The 21287-nt window shown below is 42.8% G+C and overlaps 2 protein-coding genes across 4 annotated transcripts in view; both read left to right on the top strand.

The window, feature by feature from the left end:
* The window catches only part of LOC134575201 (oocyte zinc finger protein XlCOF22-like), a 106844-nt gene that overhangs the window by 3608 nt on the left and 81949 nt on the right, over positions 1-21287 (top strand). The gene's annotated exons all lie outside the window — the stretch shown is intronic.
* LOC134575209 (oocyte zinc finger protein XlCOF7.1-like) lies at positions 1500-20797 on the top strand. 3 transcript variants are annotated; one of them, XM_063434460.1, is made up of 5 exons: positions 1500-1593; positions 4335-4523; positions 7573-7615; positions 7842-9068; positions 20766-20797. In XM_063434460.1, the coding sequence occupies exons 1-5, from the start codon at positions 1510-1512 to the stop codon at positions 20771-20773; spliced, it is 1551 nt and encodes a 516-aa protein (XP_063290530.1). In that variant the 5' UTR covers positions 1500-1509; the 3' UTR covers positions 20774-20797. The 3 variants fall into 3 exon arrangements, with proteins under 3 accessions (XP_063290530.1, XP_063290529.1, XP_063290528.1); XM_063434459.1 differs by lacking the exon at positions 20766-20797 and adding an exon at positions 16957-17933; XM_063434458.1 differs by lacking the exon at positions 20766-20797 and having other exon boundaries at positions 7842-10093.

The following is a 21287-nucleotide window of genomic DNA, read 5'->3' as shown; positions in this document are numbered from 1 at the left end:
ATGTATGGGGTAAATATACACCCCCTGTATATACTGTGTATATAATGTATGGGGTAAATATACACCCCCTGTATATACTGTGTATATAATGTATGGGGGTAAATATACACCCCCTGTATATACTGTGTATATAATGTATGAGGGTAAATATACATCCCCTGTATATACTGTGTATATAATGTATGGGGTAAATATACACCCCCTGTATATACTGTGTATATAATGTATGGGGGTAAATATACACCCCCTGTATATACTGTGTATATAATGTATGGGGGTAAATATACACCCCCTGTATATACTGTGTGTATACTGTATGGGGTAACTATACAGCCCCTGTATATACTGTGTATATAATTTATGGGGGCAAATATACATCCCCTGTATATACTGTGTATATAATGTATGGGGGCAAATATACATCCCCTGTATATACTGTGTATATAATGTATGGGGTAAATATACACCCCCTGTATATACTGTGTATATAATGTATGGGGTAAATATACACCCCCTGTATATACTGTGTATATAATGTATGGGGGTAAATATACACCCCCTGTTTATACTGTGTATATAATGTATGGGGTAAATATACACCCCCTGTATATACTGTGTATATAATGTATGAGGTAAATATACACCCCCTGTATATACTGTGTATATAATGTATGGGGTAAATATACACCCCCTGTATATACTGTGTATATAATGTATGGGGTAAATATACACCCCCTGTATATACTGTGTATATAATGTATGGGGTAAATATACACCCCCTGTATATACTGTGTATATAATGTATGGGGGTAAATATACACCCCCCTGTATATACTGTGTATATAATGTATGGGGTAAATATACACCCCCTGTATATACTGTGTATATAATGTATGGGGTAAATATACACCCCCTGTATATACTGTGTATAAGACATCACAAATAAGAACAGACCGATACAACAGGGAGAGGGCCCTGCCCATGCGCTTACAATCTAAAGGTTAATCTGGGGAGAGGAGACCAGAGGTAGCAGAGGGATTTGTATGTGATAGCAGAGAGTTAATGGTAAACCTGCAGCAATTTATTCCATTATTTATGCTATAACTAAGTATATAAACCAGTTCCCAGCATTGGGAATCTTGCTATGATGATATGGTGGAGGTAGAGCTGAGCTAGTTCGTAACCGAGATTGGGGCAGTGATTGACTGTTAATCCTCTGGTGTCGCTAACAGCCAGTCACTGACTGCTGCCCTTGGTTTGCGGCAGAGCATAACCCGGCCATTTGCTGGGGTTCAAGAATATCTACTAAACGTTGCGGGAACCACCGACTCCAGGCACTATAACCACTTCAATCCACTGAAGTAGTAATGATGCCTACTTCCTTCAATCACTGTTCTTATCTTTCTCTATTAACTTAACGTGATTTGTATAAAACTGAAATACACTATGTATCTGCAATTACAGAACCACTGAATTCCGGTACACAACCTCTATAGCCTGTTCGGCTTAATGATGACAAACACAAACAGGAATCAGATGACCGAGAGGATCGTGGATCTGACTCTGGAGGTCAACTACCTGCTGACTGGAGAGGTGAGGGATTCTGGGAATGTCACAGCAACTACACTCATTTAGCGTTTGTCATAAGATGCCCCTGGAGAGAACTGATATTCAAATTTGTTTGTTGAATATAGTCTAAGATAGATTTACAACATTCTTGTTCATTGCTTCCTCATCTTCTGGTGTGTCACCCACAAGGACTCCCGCCACAGTTCAATCAGGAATGTGACGGAGTACAGAGTTCTGTGGAAACCTGCTCACGACCAAGATCCTTTGATAGAACATCCCTGATCTAATAATTTGTACTCTTGGTCATTTCACTGCTATAGGCATACAACGCACGAGACAGTCAGGAGCTTCCAATAGCAAAAGCCTTGCAGATCTGATAAAATAGTTTTGAGTTTTTAATACAAATGTATTATATTTAGTGTAGTATCAGAAAACATGCGGTATTTATTGAAATGTTACGCGCATAAAATAAAACTATTATAGGAAGATGGATAGATTTTATTTAATTTTTTTAAACTAATTTAATGGTGTCGTTTTTAAAGGGTTACTGTAACGCTTTTAAAAACATATTTCCTTTTTGTTTTACTTGACATTCCCCTATTGGGCATTCCTGGCTAGGTTGCCTCCCTCCATCACCCTCCCGCTTTAAAACGTACCTGTAGTCCACTCCCCGTCTCATGTCACCAAGATCTTTGCATAGTCCCACCACAGGCTTCTGACACAGCGAGGGGAGGGAAGGGATTTTTATTTATTTTAAGCGATCAAAGCTTTCCTTTGCAGGTGCACTGCCTGCAATGTTGACGCTAATTACGTCTGTTGCCAGCATGCCGTATGTGCTGAAGTGGTCATGGTGGTTAGAATGTCAGAATAACCCATTTAAATGGTACTTTCACTGCCTGTTGACATCGCCTCCGGAGGTCCTGGGGTGGGAGCGCAGGCAAACGTGAGTTTAACTTACTTGAACCTGTCCCATGTGGGTGCAGCCATCATTTTATGGTCAATAATGTTCCAGCTCAAGTCAATATGAATATTTCATAAGTATTTAATGTGTATGAAATATTCAATTTGCAGGGGGGTGACCGTGTCGATCTAATACACGCATGGTATGAGGACGACGTTTATATAATCATGATCTTGGTTCTGCTCTAATGCAGGCACTCATCCTTTTAGAGTTAGTCATATGTGTATTTTGTAGTGCTTAGTTTAACAAACCTGTTTGCATAGACATTTCACAAGATTAAATATCACAGTGATATATAGGAATGATAACGTTAAACAAGAATACTGCATTATTTATAAAAGATAAAAAAGCAAGAAACAGAGTTGCAAAACTGAAGATATATGAACCTCCACCGAGGCACATAACAACATAGCAAGTTGGAAGCGTAATTGAGCACCCAGCCAAGAAGCGGAGACCACCTCAACGCACACCCGATTGGGCACCGACTTGAGGAACATGGAGTGGACGTCCGCCATCCCAGATTCAGTGCTGACTCTGAAGCAGTGTCCGATTTTAGCAGAAGCTGGCCACAATACAAGCTCAGGTGAGACACCTGTACACAATGCTGCAGCAAATGGCCAGTCGGTGAGTATGACGGCAGGAAGATGTTGCTGATCTAACTTTCTGCCCATGAGAATCCTGGTCTGGAAGTGACTGGGTGGGGGGGGCTTATTCTGGCTGGAGTGTGGAAACTGGCTGGGGTTATTGGAGTGTAGCTGGGCATTCTCGCCGATCAAGCTTCACCCAATATTGGACACAAATTAGATCAAATGCCATCAGACTTTGCTGACTGCTGAAGCTCCGAGGATGACCCTGGCTGAGGAGACCGGGATAACCTGAAGTTTGCTGCTTCGGACTAGGAACGGTGCACGTACCAGGCAGGAGAATCGGCCGCATCTCCCACCAGAGCGACCCTCTAGGCCTGAACGCTTGGCGGCTGCTCTACTCGGCGGATCGGGAATAAGCAGGTGCCAAATAACAGGAACAGAACACCGATAGGCTCCTATGTCCCCTGGTACCAAGACAAGGCTGGCTCGGTATGTGAGAAAAGCTACCGATCTCACAGACGTGGCTTCCATGCAGCATGGCGCATTGCCGCACACCCTAGTCGTAAGTCTTTATAATGTAACCTAGGTGTGTGCTAAAGAGTAAGTGATTGTTTTGTTCCTCATTTAGGTTTATTTTTTGTTCTTCGATTTTTATGTTTTTGCCTACTCTAAAGCTATTCTTTCTCTGGTAACAAGTTCTTGGTAATAGTTGCACAGAATTTATAAAAGCTTGCACATTTGTTGTCAGGATTGTGAAAGTGATTTGTCTGGTTATTCTAATAACAATATCAAGCAGCAAGCACTAGGGGTGTCAAGAGCCTACGCCTCCAAACTGTATTTCACACGAGGCAGAGCCACCAACCTTCTATGTGTTCGGAATCTGACTTCTGTGGCTCTTCATAATTCAGATGTATGTCACCAACCAAAGCGGACCCGCTGTGCCTTGGCGGAAACCCAGGCATGAGGGAACCCGGTTGAAAAACTATTTAGCTTGTTACCAGAAAACCGCAATAAGGCTGCTGTTGTTATGATGCTTGGAGTAGACATATAACTCCACTAAGACATCACATTTTTATCTCTTGTGGAGTAGGAGAAGTAAATATGACTGAGTGTCTGTAAACATAAAAGCAGGGACATTTTATTAAGACATAAATATTGTTGCAATTTGTGTTTTTGTTACTCTTTTTATGTATATATAACTCTAACTCAATATGTAGGACTACATTGCTGTGAAGAGACCTGCTGAGTCTATACTACAGAGCCATAGTCCTCGTGTGTCAGATGGATCTAACAGGACCCAGAGCTCCAGCACTGTGCCTCCCCCTCACTCACTGATACATGATGGAAACAATGAGCAGAAGGTCATGAAACTGACCAATCAGATCATCCACCTGCTGACTGGAGAGGTGAGGCTGCTGGGAATGGGACATCATAGAGTAAAACCAAGGGATGTGTCTGGATGGTGACTGTATCATTGTGTGTGCCAGGTTCCTGTTAGGTGTGAGGATGTGACTGGATGGTGACTGTATCATTGTGTGTGCCAGGTTCCTGTTAGGTGTGAGGATGTGTCTGGATGGTGACTGTATCATTGTGTGTGCCAGGTTCCTGTTAGGTGTGAGGATGTGGCTGGATGGTGACTGTATCATTGTGTGTGACAGGTTCCTGTTAGGTGTGAGGATGTGACTGGATGGTGACTGTATCATTGTGTGTGCCAGGTTCCTGTTAGGTGTGACGATGTGACTGTATGGTGACTGTATTATTGTGTGTGTGTGTGTGGTTCCTGTTAGGTGTGAGGATGTGACTGGATGGTGACTATATCATTGTGTGTGCCAGGTTCCTGTTAGGTGTGAGGATGTGACTGCATGGTGACTGTATCATTGTGTGTGCCAGGATCCTGTTAGGTGTGAGGATGTGTCTGGATGGTGATTGTATCATTGTGTGTGCCAGGTTCCTGTTAGGTGTGAGGATGTGTTTGGATGGTGACCGTATCATTGTGTGTGCCAGGTTCCTGTTAGGTATGAGGATGTGTCTGGATGGTGACCGTATCATTGTGTGTGCCAGGTTCCTGTTAGGTGTGAGGATGTGTCTGGATGGTGACTGTATCATTGTGTGTGTCAGGTTCCTGTTAGGTGTGAGGATGTGTCTGGATGGTGACTGTATTATTGTGTGTGCCAGGTTCCTGTTAGGTGTGAGGATGTGTCTGGATGGTGACTGTATCATTGTGTGTGCCAGGTTCCTGTTAGGTGTGAGGATGTGACTGGATGGTGACTGTATCGTTGTGTGTGCCAGGTTCCTGTTAGGTGTGAGGATGTGTCTGGATGGTGACTGTATCATTGTGTGTGTGTGTGTGTGTCAGGTTCCTGTTAGGTGCGAGGACGTGACTGGATGGTGACTATATCATTGTGTGTGCCAGGTTCCTGTTAGGTGTGAGGATGTGACTGGATGCTGACTGTATCATTGTGTGTGCCAGGATCCTGTTAGGTGTGAGGATGTGTCTGGATGGTGACCGTATCATTGTGTGTGCCAGGTTCCTGTTAGGTGTGAGGATATGACTGGATGGTGACTGTATCGTTGTGTGTGCCAGGTTCCTGTTAGGTGTGAGGATGTGACTGGATGGTGACTGTATCATTGTGTGTGTCAGGTTCCTGTTAGTTGTGAGGATATGACTGGATGGTGACTGAATCATTGTGTGTGCAAGGTTCCTGTTAGGTGTGAGGATGTGTCTGGTTCCTGTTAGGTGTGAGGATGTGTCTGGATGGTGACTGAATCATTGTGTGTGCCAGGTTCCTGTTAGGTGTGAGGATGTGTCTGGTTCCTGTTAGGTGTGAGGATGTGTCTGGATGGCGACTATATCATTGTGTGTGTCAGGTTCCTGTTGGGTGTGAGGATGTGACTGGATGGTGACTGTATCATTGTGTGTGTCCGGTTCCTGTTAGGTGTGAGGATGTGACTGGATGGTGACTGTATCATTGTGTGTGCCAGGTTCCTGTTAGGTGTGAGGATGTGTCTGGATGGTGACTGTATCATTGTGTGTGCCAGGTTCCTGTTAGGTGTGAGGATGTGTCTGGATGGTGACTGTATCATTGTGTGTGCCAGGTTCCTGTTAGGTGTGAGGATGTGTCTGGATGGTGACCGTATAATTGTGTGTGCCAGGTTCCTGTTAGGTGTGAGGATGTGTCTGGATGGTGACTGTATCATTGTGTGTGCCAGGTTCCTGTTAGGTGTGAGGATGTGTCTGGATGGTGACTGTATCATTGTGTGTGCCAGGTTCCTGTTAGGTGTGAGGATGTGTCTGCATGGTGACTGTATCATTGTGTGTGCCAGGTTCCTGTTAGGTGTGAGGATGTGACTGGATGGTTACTGTATCATTGTGTGTGCCAGGTTCATGTTAGGTGTGAGGATGTGTCTGGATGGTGACTGTATCATTGTGTGTGCCAGGTTCCTGTTAGGTGTGAGGATGTGTCTGGATGGTGACTGTATCATTGTGTGTGCCAGGTTCCTGTTAGGTGTGAGGATGTGTCTGGATGGTGACTGTATCATTGTGTGTGCCAGGTTCCTGTTAGGTGTGAGGATGTGTCTGGATGGTGACTGTATCATTGTGTGTGCCAGGTTCCTGTTAGGTGTGAGGATGTGTCTGGATGGTGACTGTATCATTGTGTGTGCCAGGTTCCTGTTGGGTGTGAGGATGTGTCTGGTTGGTGACTGTATCATTGTGTGTGCCAGGTTCCTGTTAGGTGTGAGGATGTGTCTGGATGGTGACTGTATCATTGTGTGTGCCAGGTTCCTGTTAGGTGTGAGGATGTGTCTGGATGGTGACTGTATCATTGTGTGTGCCAGGTTCCTGTTAGGTGTGAGGATGTGACTGGATGGTGACTGTATCATTGTGTGTGCCAGGTTCCTGTTAGGTGTGTGGATGTGTCTGGATGGTGACTGTATCATTGTGTGTGTCAGGTTCCTGTTAGGTGTGAGGATGTGTCTGGATGGTGACTGTATCATTGTGTGTGTCAGGTTCCTGTTAGGTGTGAGGATGTGACTGGATGGTGACTGTATCATTGTGTGTGCCAGGTTCCTGTTAGGTGTGAGGATGTGTCTGGATGGTGACTGTATCATTGTGTGTGCCAGGTTCCTGTTAGGTGTGAGGATGTGTCTGGATGGTGACTGTATCATTGTGTGTGCCAGGTTCCTGTTAGGTGTGAGGATGTGACTGGATGGTGACTGTATCATTGTGTGTGCCAGGTTCCTGTTAGGTGTGTGGATGTGTCTGGATGGTGACTGTATCATTGTGTGTGTCAGGTTCCTGTTAGGTGTGAGGATGTGACTGGATGGTGACTGTATCATTGTGTGTGCCAGGTTCCTGTTAGGTGTGAGGATGTGTCTGGATGGTGACTGTATCATTGTGTGTGCCAGGTTCCTGTTAGGTGTGAGGATGTCACTGTTTGTTTATTTTCCTTGTAGGTGTGGAAGTATTTAGAAGGACAGATGCCTTTCATCTCGCAAGGTAAGAAGATTTAATCAGACCTGTCTTTGTGTGTAGAGCAGTTCTTATAGCTGTATGTATATTCTTGCACCTTTTTTACTCGTGAACAGGATGATATCTGTACAGTAATTGCATGTCAGTAAGTTAGAATAACAAAATAATACACTGATCAATTTCTTAATGTTCCGGCTGTATAAGCTGACTGTTAAGAACCTTTTCTACCTCTCTACTTGTTTCTTTTCATTAGATAATTCACTGAACAAAACTGAAGCAGTAGAGTGTCAGTTCCATATTGCTTCATCAAAGGATGTAATCATTGATTCTAATTTCACAATTAATCAAGGAGGGAATGGTGAGAAAATGAATAAATCGAGCACGGGAAAGAGTGCATTTGTTGAACAGGAAGCCGGAGCTTGCGAAGAAAGACATGTAGCAGAAGCTGACGTTTATACGAACCCCACGCCTACAATAGACTATAGGTCTATTTCTGTCAAAGAAGAATTGGGCTCATGCCAACAAGATAATCCTGTCAATATCTGTGCATCCATCCAACTCACACAGACAGAATATCCATCTCCTCATGTTATGGGCAATTTGCCTCCACATGAAGACATTGACTTCCATACTCCCAAAGACCATACACAGACAGACTATCCATCCACTGCTATTATGGAGGAATCCACTTCATTTGAAAAAGGACATTTGCCAGACACTGACATTTATACAAACAAAGAACATACACCGACAGAATATCCATCTACTAATATTAAGGTGGAATCTGTTTCACGCGAAGAAGGAAATTTCACCGGCATTTCTAAACTCCCCGAACATACACAGACAGAATATCCATCTACTTATATTAAGCAGGAATCCGATTCCCATGAACGAGTTGCCACTGGTTTTCATACACGGACAGAATATCTATCTAGCCATATTAAGGAAGAATCTACTTCATATGAGCTAGGAAACTTCACAAGCCCTGGCATTGAACCCCTTATTTTTCGTACTGAGATGCAAAACCTAAAAATGAGCAATGAGAGTATGCATGTGACAGATGTTTATAGCTTGTTTCAGGGGCCTGAGGTTCCAGCTACTAATTCAGGTGGAATACAGGAGATGGTTTGTTTTGGTTGTGGGAAGAAAATCCCTAAAGCAGATTTTGTTGGGCATCAGTGTGTTAAAGAGAAAGGAACTCCTAAATCGAACCACAGTATTCACACCGGAGAGAAGCCATTTTCTTGCTTGGAATGCGGAGCACGTTTTAATCACGAGAAAGCTCTTGGTAGACATCAATTGAGTCATACAAGTGACAAGAAATTTTCCTGTACAGAATGTGGCAAATGTTTCAGTAAGATGTCGAATCTTAGCAAACACATGAGGAGTCACGAAAAAAATAATAATTACACTTGTTCTCATTGTGGAAAATGCTTCAACTGGATATCAAGTTTAATTAGACATCAGAGGATTCACACAGGTGAGAAACCGTTTCCATGTTGTGAATGTGGGAAATGTTTCACTCGCAAGTCTGCTCTTACTAGACATCAGAGACTTCACACTGGGGAGAAACCATTCTCGTGTTGCGAATGTGGAAGATGTTTCAGGTGGTTGTCAAGTTATCATAAACATATGAGAAGTCACACTGGAAATAAATGTTTCTCGTGCTCTGAATGTGGAAATCGCTTTACAGATAAAGCGAGTCTTTATGTACATCAGATGAGTCACACAAGATGACCTGCTTTTCATAAACCCATCATTGTTTGCTCAGTACATCTATAGGTACATTTAGAAAGCAGTGAATGTGGTCCAAGTATAAAGGATGGTTACTCTATTTTACATTCCTTAATATGAGGGATAAAAACAAACACTGCTCCAGTTATGCTTTCTGGCTTTTTAATTCCCTTCACAAGTGGACCTAGCATTTTAAGTCTAAAAATAACTTTTTGTCAAGCCTTGTAAAGACCATTTTAGTTGTAAATATGGTTGGGTCTAATGGTGGATGGAATTAAGCAAAGCCATTGACTATATTTGTTTTCTGTGTTTTTACGTCCTTTCAAGGCCACGAATGTCCAGACTCACAAATCTAAAAGTCAATGAAGCTGGGTTTGGCTGAATCTAATCCAGTTCTCTGTTGCATTCACACAACCATAATTTTGAGGGGCTGTAAAACACATTTACAAATTTCCTCTTCCCCTCTAGCCATTGCAAGCAGAAATGTATGCCTGGCAAGTATGTGATGGACTTTCCCACTGCCTATAAAGACCTTCAGTGCTCTTTGAAACAAATGGAAAGTCCCAGTGTCCAATGTGGAGACTTCACCACTACTTGTTCTAGTAAACCACATCCTTTATTTTCTTGTATGATCGCAAATCAAGCCAATGATATGCAGTATAAATTCAGCTCAGGTAGTTGTGCTGCAGTCTACATGTTTTTTGCCATTATGCACTTAGACCACAATAAGAAATACAGCCCCAGTCAAAATCTAGCCATGTATATGGGATTGACCGATTATTGGTTAGGACGATCGAATTGGCTGATATTTTGCAATAATCGGTATGGATTTAATTGATACCAGTTTTGCCAATACCAGTGGGGGGGGGGGGGGAGTGGGTGGTCCATCCCGGGTGCCAATCACATTGAAGAGGAGTTGGCTGGGGCTCAGCACACGCCATCTTCTGTTTCCGACAGGTCCTTTCTCCAACTCTCGTGAGCCCCCGGCCATAAGCTGAAAACAGCTTGTGCTGGGCCCCAGCCACTCCCTCTTCAATGTGAGTGGCACTCAGGGGATTTACTAGTGTCCGTAACCAATCCACCATACTTGGTTCGGGCAGCATTAATAGGTGTAGCAAGCATGTGGCTTTCAGAACTGTGTCTTGGATACAGAACACTCAGACAACCACCTCAAGGAGGCCATCATTATTCATGTACTAATCCATATACTCACGCAGGACCCTTCTTCAAACCAACCAAAATCACAGACCCATCAGCCACTGGACCACCAGGGAGTGTAATGTCCCCCTCTCTGGCCGCAGGTAAAAGGCAGGGAGGGGGGAATAAAATGAAAATATTTTTTAAAAATTATTTATTAAATATAAAAATGTTATATAAAATGATAAAAAAAAAAAAAATTTTAGCCCACAGAATGGATTAGTCACAGAATCCAAATACAAACACACACACTGCATCCACTATATACATGAATATTCTTGAAAACATTAAAAATCGTACTGGCATGTATATTTTGTGCATTTATCACTCAATAAAAGAAAGATTTACAAAAAAATCATTACATAATAAACATGTTCAGTTAATTGCAGATTTGTGTAGAAATTGTTTTTTTTTTTCAGGGGGTGCATCAGCATTAAAAATAATACAATTTAACAAATACAAAACATTAAACCCAAAACCTCCAAAATATCATCTCTGACAGGAGATTAAATATGTGCAAATAAATGGTCATAATCCACGTTTATTACGTCTAACTGCTCACTAATTTGCAAAGAATGAATCTATCATGACATTAATTGTTTCCCACACTCCTCAACTGCACAAGAGGGACACACTGCAGACACGTATAACCATATATAAAATCCAAAATATACAAAGGGATAAAATACTCTAATAAAACATCCCTTCAATCTATGGCCGGTGTCCCTTGTTTTCGCATACTGTATTGATTCATTCCACGTCACTCCGTGGTGCGATCAAATGCGTCCCAGAGAAGCTTTTCATTGGACTGTTTTCAAAGCGCAGAGTTAATAATGCATACTCTACTGGACAATTCTTGGAGGAGTACATGGGAAAGATGCATAGCTTTTCATTTCAGGGTAATACGCCCTTGGTGGAGGGTGACCTGCCCCACATTCTTTCGAAGAGGGAAATGTTCTTGATCTTTACAATGGGGACCACTGCACCTCTTGGACTAAATGTGGAGTGGGACATCTTCCTTCTATATTAAAGGAACACTTCACTGCCAAAATACGAAATAAATAAAAATCACTGTTTGGTAGATATATGCCAAATGAAAACGTGCATGCATTGTTAACTAAAAACAACCTTTTAGAAGTTGCCTTTGCAATCCCTCCCCTTCTAACCCCACCCAGACTTATTGTGGCTGTCCAATCACAGTCTTTCCAATGCAGCTCAATGAGAAGTCTTTGCAAGGCAGGTGCTCTGGGCAATTGCTGCCTCTTGAGTTTGGCTCCACTGAGCTAACCAAACCCGGAAGTAACTGGACCTGTTGTCTGATTGACAGCCAGGGGAACGTTACCAGGTTCATTTTATAAACGTGTCAATTTCTATTGAAATCTGTACATTTTACAAAATGAAAAAAGAGGGTGCACTCTTCACACAGAAAACGTTTCACCAAGCTAAAGTGCTTCGAGGTGTGGATTGTCCCTTTTAATATTCTTGTATTGTGGTGTACATGCTTTTAGATTTAGTGGGTGTTTTTATTTTTACTTTAATATACTCAGATTTCCATTCTTTGTGCACTGAAGAAAATTATAAACACAGCACTTTTGTTTTTGCCCCCATTTTTCATGAGCTGAACTCAAAAATCTAAGACTTTTTCCATGTACACAAACGGTCTATTTCTCTCAAATATTGTTCACAAATCTGTCTAAATCTGTTAGTGAGCACTTCTCCTTTGCCGAGATAATCCATCCACCTCACAGGTGTGGCATATCAAGATGCTGATTAGACAGCATGATTATTGCACAGGTGTGCCTTAGGCTGGCCACAATAAAAGGCCGCTCTAACATGTGCAGTTTTACTGTATTGGGGGGTCCTAAACCAGTCAGTATCTGGTGTGACCACCATTTGTCTCATGCAGTGCAACACATCTCCTTCACATAGAGTTGATCAGGTTGTTGATTGTGGCCTGTGGAATGTTGGTCCACTCCTCTTCAATGGCTGTGCGAAGTTGCTGGATATTGGCAGGAATTGGAACACGCTGTCGTATAAGCCGATCCAGAGCATCCCCCCAAACATGCTCAATGTGTGAGCCATGCAAGAACTGGGATGTTTTCAGCTTCCAGGCATTGTGTACAGATTCTTGCAACATGAGGTGATGGTCGTGGATGAATGGCACAACAATGGGCCTCAGGATCTCGTCATGGTATCTCTATGCATTCAAAATGCATTTGTGTTTGTTTTCCATAACATACGCTTGCCCATACCATAACCCCACCGCCACCATGGGCCACACCGATTGTTGCAGCAGCTGTCTGGGTGGCTGGTCTCAGGCAATATTAGAGGTGAAGATGCTGGATGTGGAGGTCCTGGGCTGGTGTGGTTACACGTGATCTGCGGTTGTGAGGCCGGTTAGATGTACTGCCAAATTCTCTGAAACGCCTTTGGAGGCGGCTTATGGTAGAGAAATGAACATTCAATTCACGGGCAACAGCTCTGGTGGACATTCCTGTAGTCAGCATGCCAATTGCACGCTCCCTCAAAACTTGCGACATCTGTGGCATTGTGCTGTGTGATAAAACTGCCAATTTTAGAGTGGCCTTTTATTGTGGCCAGCCTACGGGGCACCTGTGCAATAATCATGCTGTCTAATCAGCATCTTGATACGCCACACCTGTGCAATAATCATGCTGTCTAATCAGCATCTTGATATGCCACACCTGTGAGGTGGGTGGATTATCTCGGTAAAGGAAAAGTGCTCACTAACACAGATTTAGACAGATTTGTGAACAATATTTGAGAGAAATAGGCCTTTTGTGTACATAGAAAAATCTTTGAGTTCAGCTCATGAAAAATGGGGGCAAAAACAAAAGTGCTGTGTTTATAATTTTGTTCAGTGTAAATATCCACAGTCTAAGCGTGGTCATTATTCCATTTTAGTCTAGGTGGTGCACAGGTTGTATTGTCAGACGTTGTTTGCTTTGTGGACTGTTATTTTACTTAAAATGTGTAAATATTTTGCTTTCAACTTATTTAGTTTAATTTGTTTTTGCTATTTTTAAGGATTGTTTGTACTACATTATCATTTACTAGCAGAAGTGTAGGGTTATTTGAAGGGTTACTCCAGCCTCCGTGACCACTGCCGCTTTTACAGGCGTTCCTTGGAGGAAGGAATTTGTGTGCAGTGTTTTAACTTCAATCTCTGTAAATGGAATTTTACCCATTGTATTGTATTGTATATTTTGGAAGGTTGTGTTTTTGTGTTAAATTTACCTGCTGTGTGGGAAACAAATAGTGCTGTTACAGTATGTTATCTTGTAATAATCATGGATTTTGGCTTTATTCATAAAATGAATCTCCCATCAGAGATGATATGTTTGAGGTTTTTGGGTTTCATATTATTTATATTTTAATGCACCCCAGCTGGAATTATGGAAGTATTGGCCGTTTATTTAGCACATGAGTTTGTATAGATTAATCCTGGAATGAGGTGGGCATGTTTTTAGATATCTTTCCTATGCTGTAACGCGAACAATTAATGCTTCTGCAGTGTTTGCCTTGTACTTGGGTATATTTTGTTATTGCGGGATTTATAAAGTGAATAATACCACAAACGATGTAGACTGCCGTAGCTGTAGATTTATTGGGGTAGATTTAATACTGCATATCATTGGCTGTGCCATCATACAAGAAAATGAAGGTTGTGATTTACTAAAACGAGCATTGGTGAAGTATATCCGGTGAATGTTGGACTTCCTTAGATATTGTCATTAGCATAGCAGTAAAGACTACAAATATAGAATCAACAGGCACCTACATACCAGGAACTGTCTAATGCTGCCAGTCAGTAGGAGACAGGGAGGCTGTGCTCACAATGCCCAGTGATTGCGTTCCAAGAGATGGTTACAGTGGTGAGTAACATTTTGATCTGGCTAATATTGTAGGGCACAATATTTTGAGTGTGTGTTATCTCGGTCTCTCTCTATTTTTCTCTAGACCCCTTTTAATTTTTTCACCTTTATTCATTGTGGTCTTATGCTGCAATTGTTTAAATTATTATTTTTTTTATTCCACATCAATTTACACTTAATACCCCATAATGATGGCAAACGGGCTTATGACACCTTTTCAAATATATTAAATGGAAACTTTAAAAAAAATAAAAATTAAAGTATTCATACCCTTTATTCAGTATTTAGTTGAAGTACTTTTACAGCCTCTTTTTGGGGGTATGATGTGACAAGCTTTGTACACCAGGATTTGGGTAGTCCTATTTATCTATGGAGATCCTCTGTCAGGTCAGATGGGGACCGTCAGTGAACAGCCATATTCAGGTCTCTCCAGAGATGTTTGATTGAGTTCAAGTCTGAGCTCTTGTTGGGCAGCTCAAGGGCATTCACAGAGTTGTCCCTAGGCCACTCTTGCTTCGTCTTGGCTGTGTCCTTTTAGAACGTGACATTTTTGCCCAGTCTGATGGCCTGGACACTCTGGACAAGGTTTATATTATGTATAATTTTTTATTTTTCTATATTAAAGGACCACTATAGTGCCAGGAAAACAAACTCGTTTTCCCGGCACTATAGGGTCATTAGGTTCCTCCCCACCCTCCCGCTGGGCTGAAGGGGTTAAAGCCCTTCAGCCACTTACCTTTCTCCAGCGCCAGGCTCCTTCAGCGCTGGTGACCTCTCTCCTCCTTATGCCGCCGTCCGCTCCAAATGCACATTCAAAACCGCCCATAAGAAAGCAATGCTCAATGAGACAGCTACTAGTGGCTGTCAATGAGACGGCTACTAGAGGCTGGATTAACCCTCAGTGAAACATAGCAGTTTCTCTAAAACTGCTATGTTTTCAGCTGCAGGGTTAAAACTAGGGGCACCTGGCACCCAGACCACTTCATTGAGCTGAAGTGGTCTGGGTGCCTATAGTTGTCCTTTTAACCTTTCCTTGATCCCTGACCTGTCTCCCAGTTGCTGCCACTGAATAGCATGATGCAAACCCCATTATGCTTCACCGTTGGGATGGTATTGTGCAGATGAAGAGCAGTGATTGGTTTCCTCCAGATTTAACACTTTGAATTGGGTTGAAGCAGTTCAATCTTTGGTTCATTAGACTTAAAAATCCTATTTATCACAGTCTGACAGTCCTTTTAGGGGCTTTCATGTGAGGAGAGGCTTCCGTCTGGCCAGTCTGCCATAAAGGCTAGATTAGTCAAGTGTTTTGGTGATGGTTGTTTTTCTGCAGATTTCTCCCCTCTCCACACATGATCTTAGGAGCTCACCCAGAGTGAGTATCGGATTCTTGGTCATCTCTTACCGAGGGCCCCTTATCCCTGATTGCTCAGACTGGCTAGGCGGCCAGCTCTAGGAAGATTGCTGGTTGCTCCAAACTTCTTACATTTAAGAATTATGGAGGCAACTGTGCTTTTGGGAAGCTTCCATGCAGCCAATTTTTTGTAGCCTTTCCCAGATCTGTCTCTCAACTGAATCCTGTCTCGGAAGGTATTTTCATGGACCTCTTGGCTTGGTTTTTGCTCTGATGTGCATTAACAGCTGAAACCTTATATAGACAGTTCTAGGCCTTTTTCAGATCATGTTTAATCAGTTGAATTAAACAGTTGTACCCCAATCAAAAATGATCCAGAGAAATAGGATGCTTCTGACCTAAACTTGAAGGGTCATAGTAAAGGGTCTGAATACTTATATCAATGTGATGTTTCTGTGTTTTTTGTGGGGTTTTTCTTAAGTAAACTTGCAACGTTTTTAATATCTTTGTATTTGCGTTGTCATTATGGGATATTGATTGATTGTAGAATGATGTGGTGGAAAAGTAATGTAAGCAATTGGGGCTGCTATGTTCACATAAATTGTGGCAATGGATACATCTGCTCCATCCATGTGTATGACGGGAAGGACAGCCACCATGATCTACCAGGTTGCCCAGACATTATAAGGACAGATGGAACATTGTCTGTCTGTGAGATTATTAAACAAGGGGTACCACAAGTACATAGACAATTATTATACTAGCATTTATGGCCTGTGCAACTGTAAGAAAGATAAATATGGGTTTCCCACGGATGCTGGTTAAAAAAATTAAAAAGGGTGGGAACAGCTGCTCTCCACCGAGAAGAACTGCTGGCAGTGAAATATAAAGAATGGGGTGTTTGTTCAAATTATCATCCATGATGATTATACTCGCACGGTCGCAGTCTGAGCCCAACGGGAAGCTAAGGGTTTGTCTGCATTTAGCAGCACAACAGGCACATGGGGGGAGTAGACCTGTCTGACCAACTGTGGCAGCTGTACCTAATAATGAGAGAACCCCATGCATGGTACAAGGAAGTGGGAATTTATTTAATGCAAATGGAAACACATGATGCATTCCTTTTGTACAAAAAGCAAACTTTAAAGTGAGCTGGACATTTTTAACCCACCAACTTAATCTAATTTCAGGGCAGCTGACCGGGTATCGCCGTGAAGGTCGAACTGTTGACCAGGACGGTACAAGAACTGGGGCGCTTCACTATTGTTTTCGTATTCCTCCGACGCTCAAAAAAAGATCCCCACAGAAAAGATGCAGGGTGTGCTACCGGAAGGGCATAAGAGCCGACACAAGTTTCTATTGCCCTGACTGCCCCTCTCAGCCTGGCCTTTGCATTGGCAACTGTTTTAAGATCTATCATACACATGGTGCGGAGTAAGAACATATTCTGGGACATTTATCTGTTGATATATCTGAATTTTTTTTTTTTTTTTTTTAGTTCTTTAAAGTTTCTGTGTTAAAAATGCTTATGTTTAGTGTTGATGAGGCCTTTCAAAATTCTGACTGCAGATTTAAAGGTGACAGACAAAATAACTCCACCCTGTGTTGTCTACATTACTTCCTATTTAGGTTTTCTTTGATTACTACTCACCCTCTCCTGCTGTTAGGATGTTCCTTGCTGTGACGAGACCAATCTCGCCACATTGCATTGGAGGAGCCTGATGCCTCTGGACTATGGGCCCCATGTTAAAAAGCTTGGTTTTCTCCTGCAAGGACATGAATGCCGGGTACTTGCCATCATCCGCAGACTGGGCTTCAAAGACCGGACCGTATGGAAAGTCCTAATATTTTGATGTGAGCATTGCTAAAGCCCCGCTCACACCAGGACCCTTGGTTGTCAGTCAGTACCTGGGCGTAGTCTCTTTCAGCTCGGACCATATTTCCTGGCCACAGACTGACCAGTAGGGTGTATGCAGCCGCATTGATTCTTAACCTGCTCCCAGTCTGAGGATAATCTCCAGGGATATAAAAGACCCTGACAAGGTCTCCCTAAAATGCCCCCTGCCAACTGTGATCAGATCTGAGCTTTGCCAGCTGCCCAGTACTGATCACCGTGAGATTAGCAGAGTCCACAGGCAGGAGTTTCCGCGTGAGATCTCCCTCTCTGGCCCCCACTGTGTCAGCTGGGAAAGTTCCCTCTAAGTAAGGGTAAGGTAAAGGTTAATGTTGTTTTAAGGTTAGCGTTGGTGTCAGATTAATGTTAGGGTAGGTGTACGGTTAGAGTTACTGTAAAACATAGTTAGGGGTATGGTTAATGTTAACTACCAAAAATAAATTTAGATTCTAGACATATGAGGCATATAATAAGCAGGACTGATACATGAATTTATTGTATGTCTTTTTCTTTGATTTGTTAAATTCATTACAAGCATAAATTGCAAAGAATTATTTTTTTTCCTTCATTTTTAACTATTTAGTCATAGTTCATGTAGTGTTGGGTAAACCTATAGGACAAGGGAGAGCAACCTATGGCATTCAAGGCTGCCAGACCCGGTCTGCACTGTAAGCAACCTAAACCGATCTACACAGAGCTGCAGAATAAACCTCCCCCAAATAATACAAAGAGCCCACACACAAATACAACACCACTGGCAATCCACATACAAATGCACAATACCACAAGCAGCCCCACATGTAAACGCAATGTGACATATCATACACACACAGCCACACAATGCCACAAGCAGCCCCACATGTACACGCAATGTGACATCGTATACACACACAGCCACACAATGCCACAAGCAGTCCCACATGTACACACAATGTGACATATAATACACACACACACAGCCACACCACTGGAAATCCACATACAAACGCACAATACCATAAGCAGCCCCACATGTACTCACAACGTGACATATCATACACACACAGCCACACAATGCCACAAGCAGCCCCACATGTACACGCAATGTGACATATCATACACACAATGCCACAAGCAGTCCCACATGTACACACAATGTGACATATCATACACCCACAGCCACACAATGCCACAAGCAGCCCCACATATACACACACAGCCACACAATGCCACAAGCAGCCCCACATGTACACGCAATGTGACATATCATACACACACAGCCACACAATGCCACAAGCAGTCCCACATGTACACACAATGTGACATATAATACACACACACACACAGCCACACCACTGGCAATCCACATACAAACTCACAATACCACAAGCAGCCCCACATGTACACACAATGTGACATATAATACACACACGCACAGCCACACCACTGGCAATCCACATACAAACGCACAATACCACAAGCAGCCCCACATGTACACACAATGTGACATATCGTATACCCACACAGCCACACAATGCCACAAGCATCCCCACATGTACACACAATGTGACATATCGTATACACACAGCCACACAATTCCACAAGCAGCCCACATACTTAGGTAATCTACACAAACTAATCATGAACATATACAATAAAACAGCCCACATACACACAAGTAAAACACTACAAGGCAACTGCAGCACCCGTAAATAACACAAGCACAATACGGCAGCATACACACCTCAATTTAAAAAAAAAGGGTCTTCAAGATCTTGTTTTGGCACAGTACCACTAAAAGGTTGTCTACACCTGATATAAGATATTAAAAGTTATCCAATATATAATATGTCATGGTGCACTTACAGAAAAAACATAAATTAAAGTGGAGCAGACAGCAAAAAACTATAGGCTTAGTTGTGGTTCAGAAGTTGGACAATTTGTGACCTGTAACTACCAAAACTAAATTTAAAGTTTAAAAATCCTAGACATATGATGTGCTCTGTAGATTGGGGTCAGCTGGGCGAGGCTCCCCACCGCGACCATTTTTGACAGAGAGCTAGTAACTCCTAAGTCGGAGATTGTGTTAGCACTCCTGACATTTTGTTTGGGGTGCACTGGGCGAGGCTCCCCACCGCCACCATTTTTGACAGAGAGCTAGTAACTCCTAATCCGGAGATTGTGTTAGCACTCCTGACATTTTGCTTGGGGTCCGCTGGGCGAGGCTCCCCACAGCCACCATTTTTGACAGAGAGCTAGTAACTCCTAAGCCGGAGATTGTGTTAGCACTCCTGACATTTTGCTTGGGGTCCACTGGGCGAGGCTCCCCACCGCCACCATTTTTGACAGAGAGCTAGTAACTCCTAAGCCGGAGATTGTGTTAGCACTCCTGACATTTTGCTTGGGGTCCTCTGGGCGAGGCTCCCCACCGCCACCATTTTTGACAGAGAGCTAGTAACTCCTAAGCCGGAGATTGTGTTAGCACTCCTGAGCTAAACCCTGCAATGCAGGTGTCATTGTCTGAGAACATCAGCTGATCACTGTTTGCAAATGAACCGAGACCGTTCTAAAGCCATTCGACTCCTTACAAAGGAGGGTGCCAGGCTCTCCTGGTTCTATCTACTAGGCTGAGTGGTTGATGACCTCTTAAGCTATGACCAAAAATTGTATAATCTCCTTGGTATGAGAATCGCACTAGCTGCTGTATGGAAATTCAACCCCCAGCCTCCAGCTAGTTTATAGCAAAATTCAATGACAATTGATCTCTAAGTTAGCAGCTAAGGTGCGAAACACTGTATCATTCTAACGTTTGGAGGCGTCTGGAAGAATAAAAAAGTTGATCACAATAAACTAATGTATACTGTGTGACTCCTTAACAGACAGCATAGTCCCATGGAGGGGTTAGATATTAATCTCACACAAATTGTCTCATTTTTGCTTTCCTTCGGTGGGTTCTCTCTTTCTCTAGGCCTACAGACATTATTTTAAAATCTGGCAGACTGACTAGTTTGGGTCAATATATATATATATTTTAGAAAATGTGGGTTTCTTTATATTGTCTGTTCTAAATTAAAGAATTCTAAAATGTTCAGTTTTGTGTATTTTATCGAACGGTTGTTTTTTTAGCTGAATGAATTCCCATGATGCCGTGGACACAGGTCAGTATGTTGTACAGATGGAGGGTTCTGCTGTACTCAGTGGGGATGTAGCTGAATACAATTTGTGGCTTAAAGGACCACTCCACACCCCAAAAGCATTTCAGCATTCTTTGAGAAATCCGCACTTTTATAAATGAACCGGGGAACTCCTCCCCGGCTGTCAGTCAAACAGCCAGGGAGGAATCCTTACTACTTCTGTTAGCTCCCCTGAGCGAACGGAAGTGGCAGGCACACTATACTTGAGCATGCCTGCCTCCCCCTCCCTCGCTAACAGACCTCAGACCAGCTTCAGCAGTGCACAAGCGGCGGGCGTGCATGCACGTCTCTGTGCACGAGCCGACGCATGTGTTAGCCGTTCACGTGTGGACCAAGTCAGAGGCTTATTACCCTTAAAGTCTCTTCAGGGGGGAAGGGGGAGGAGCTTACAAAGGCTGCAGTCACAAGAACTGCAGCTTTTGTAATCTATTTTAGACTATACTCCTATGACTAT

Source organism: Pelobates fuscus, chromosome 10, assembly GCF_036172605.1.
Source record: "Pelobates fuscus isolate aPelFus1 chromosome 10, aPelFus1.pri, whole genome shotgun sequence".
In the NCBI taxonomy this organism is placed as follows: Eukaryota; Metazoa; Chordata; class Amphibia; order Anura; family Pelobatidae; genus Pelobates; species Pelobates fuscus.
The sequence above is the reverse complement of the archived record's forward strand: the minus strand, read 5'-3'. Positions and strand labels throughout refer to the sequence as shown.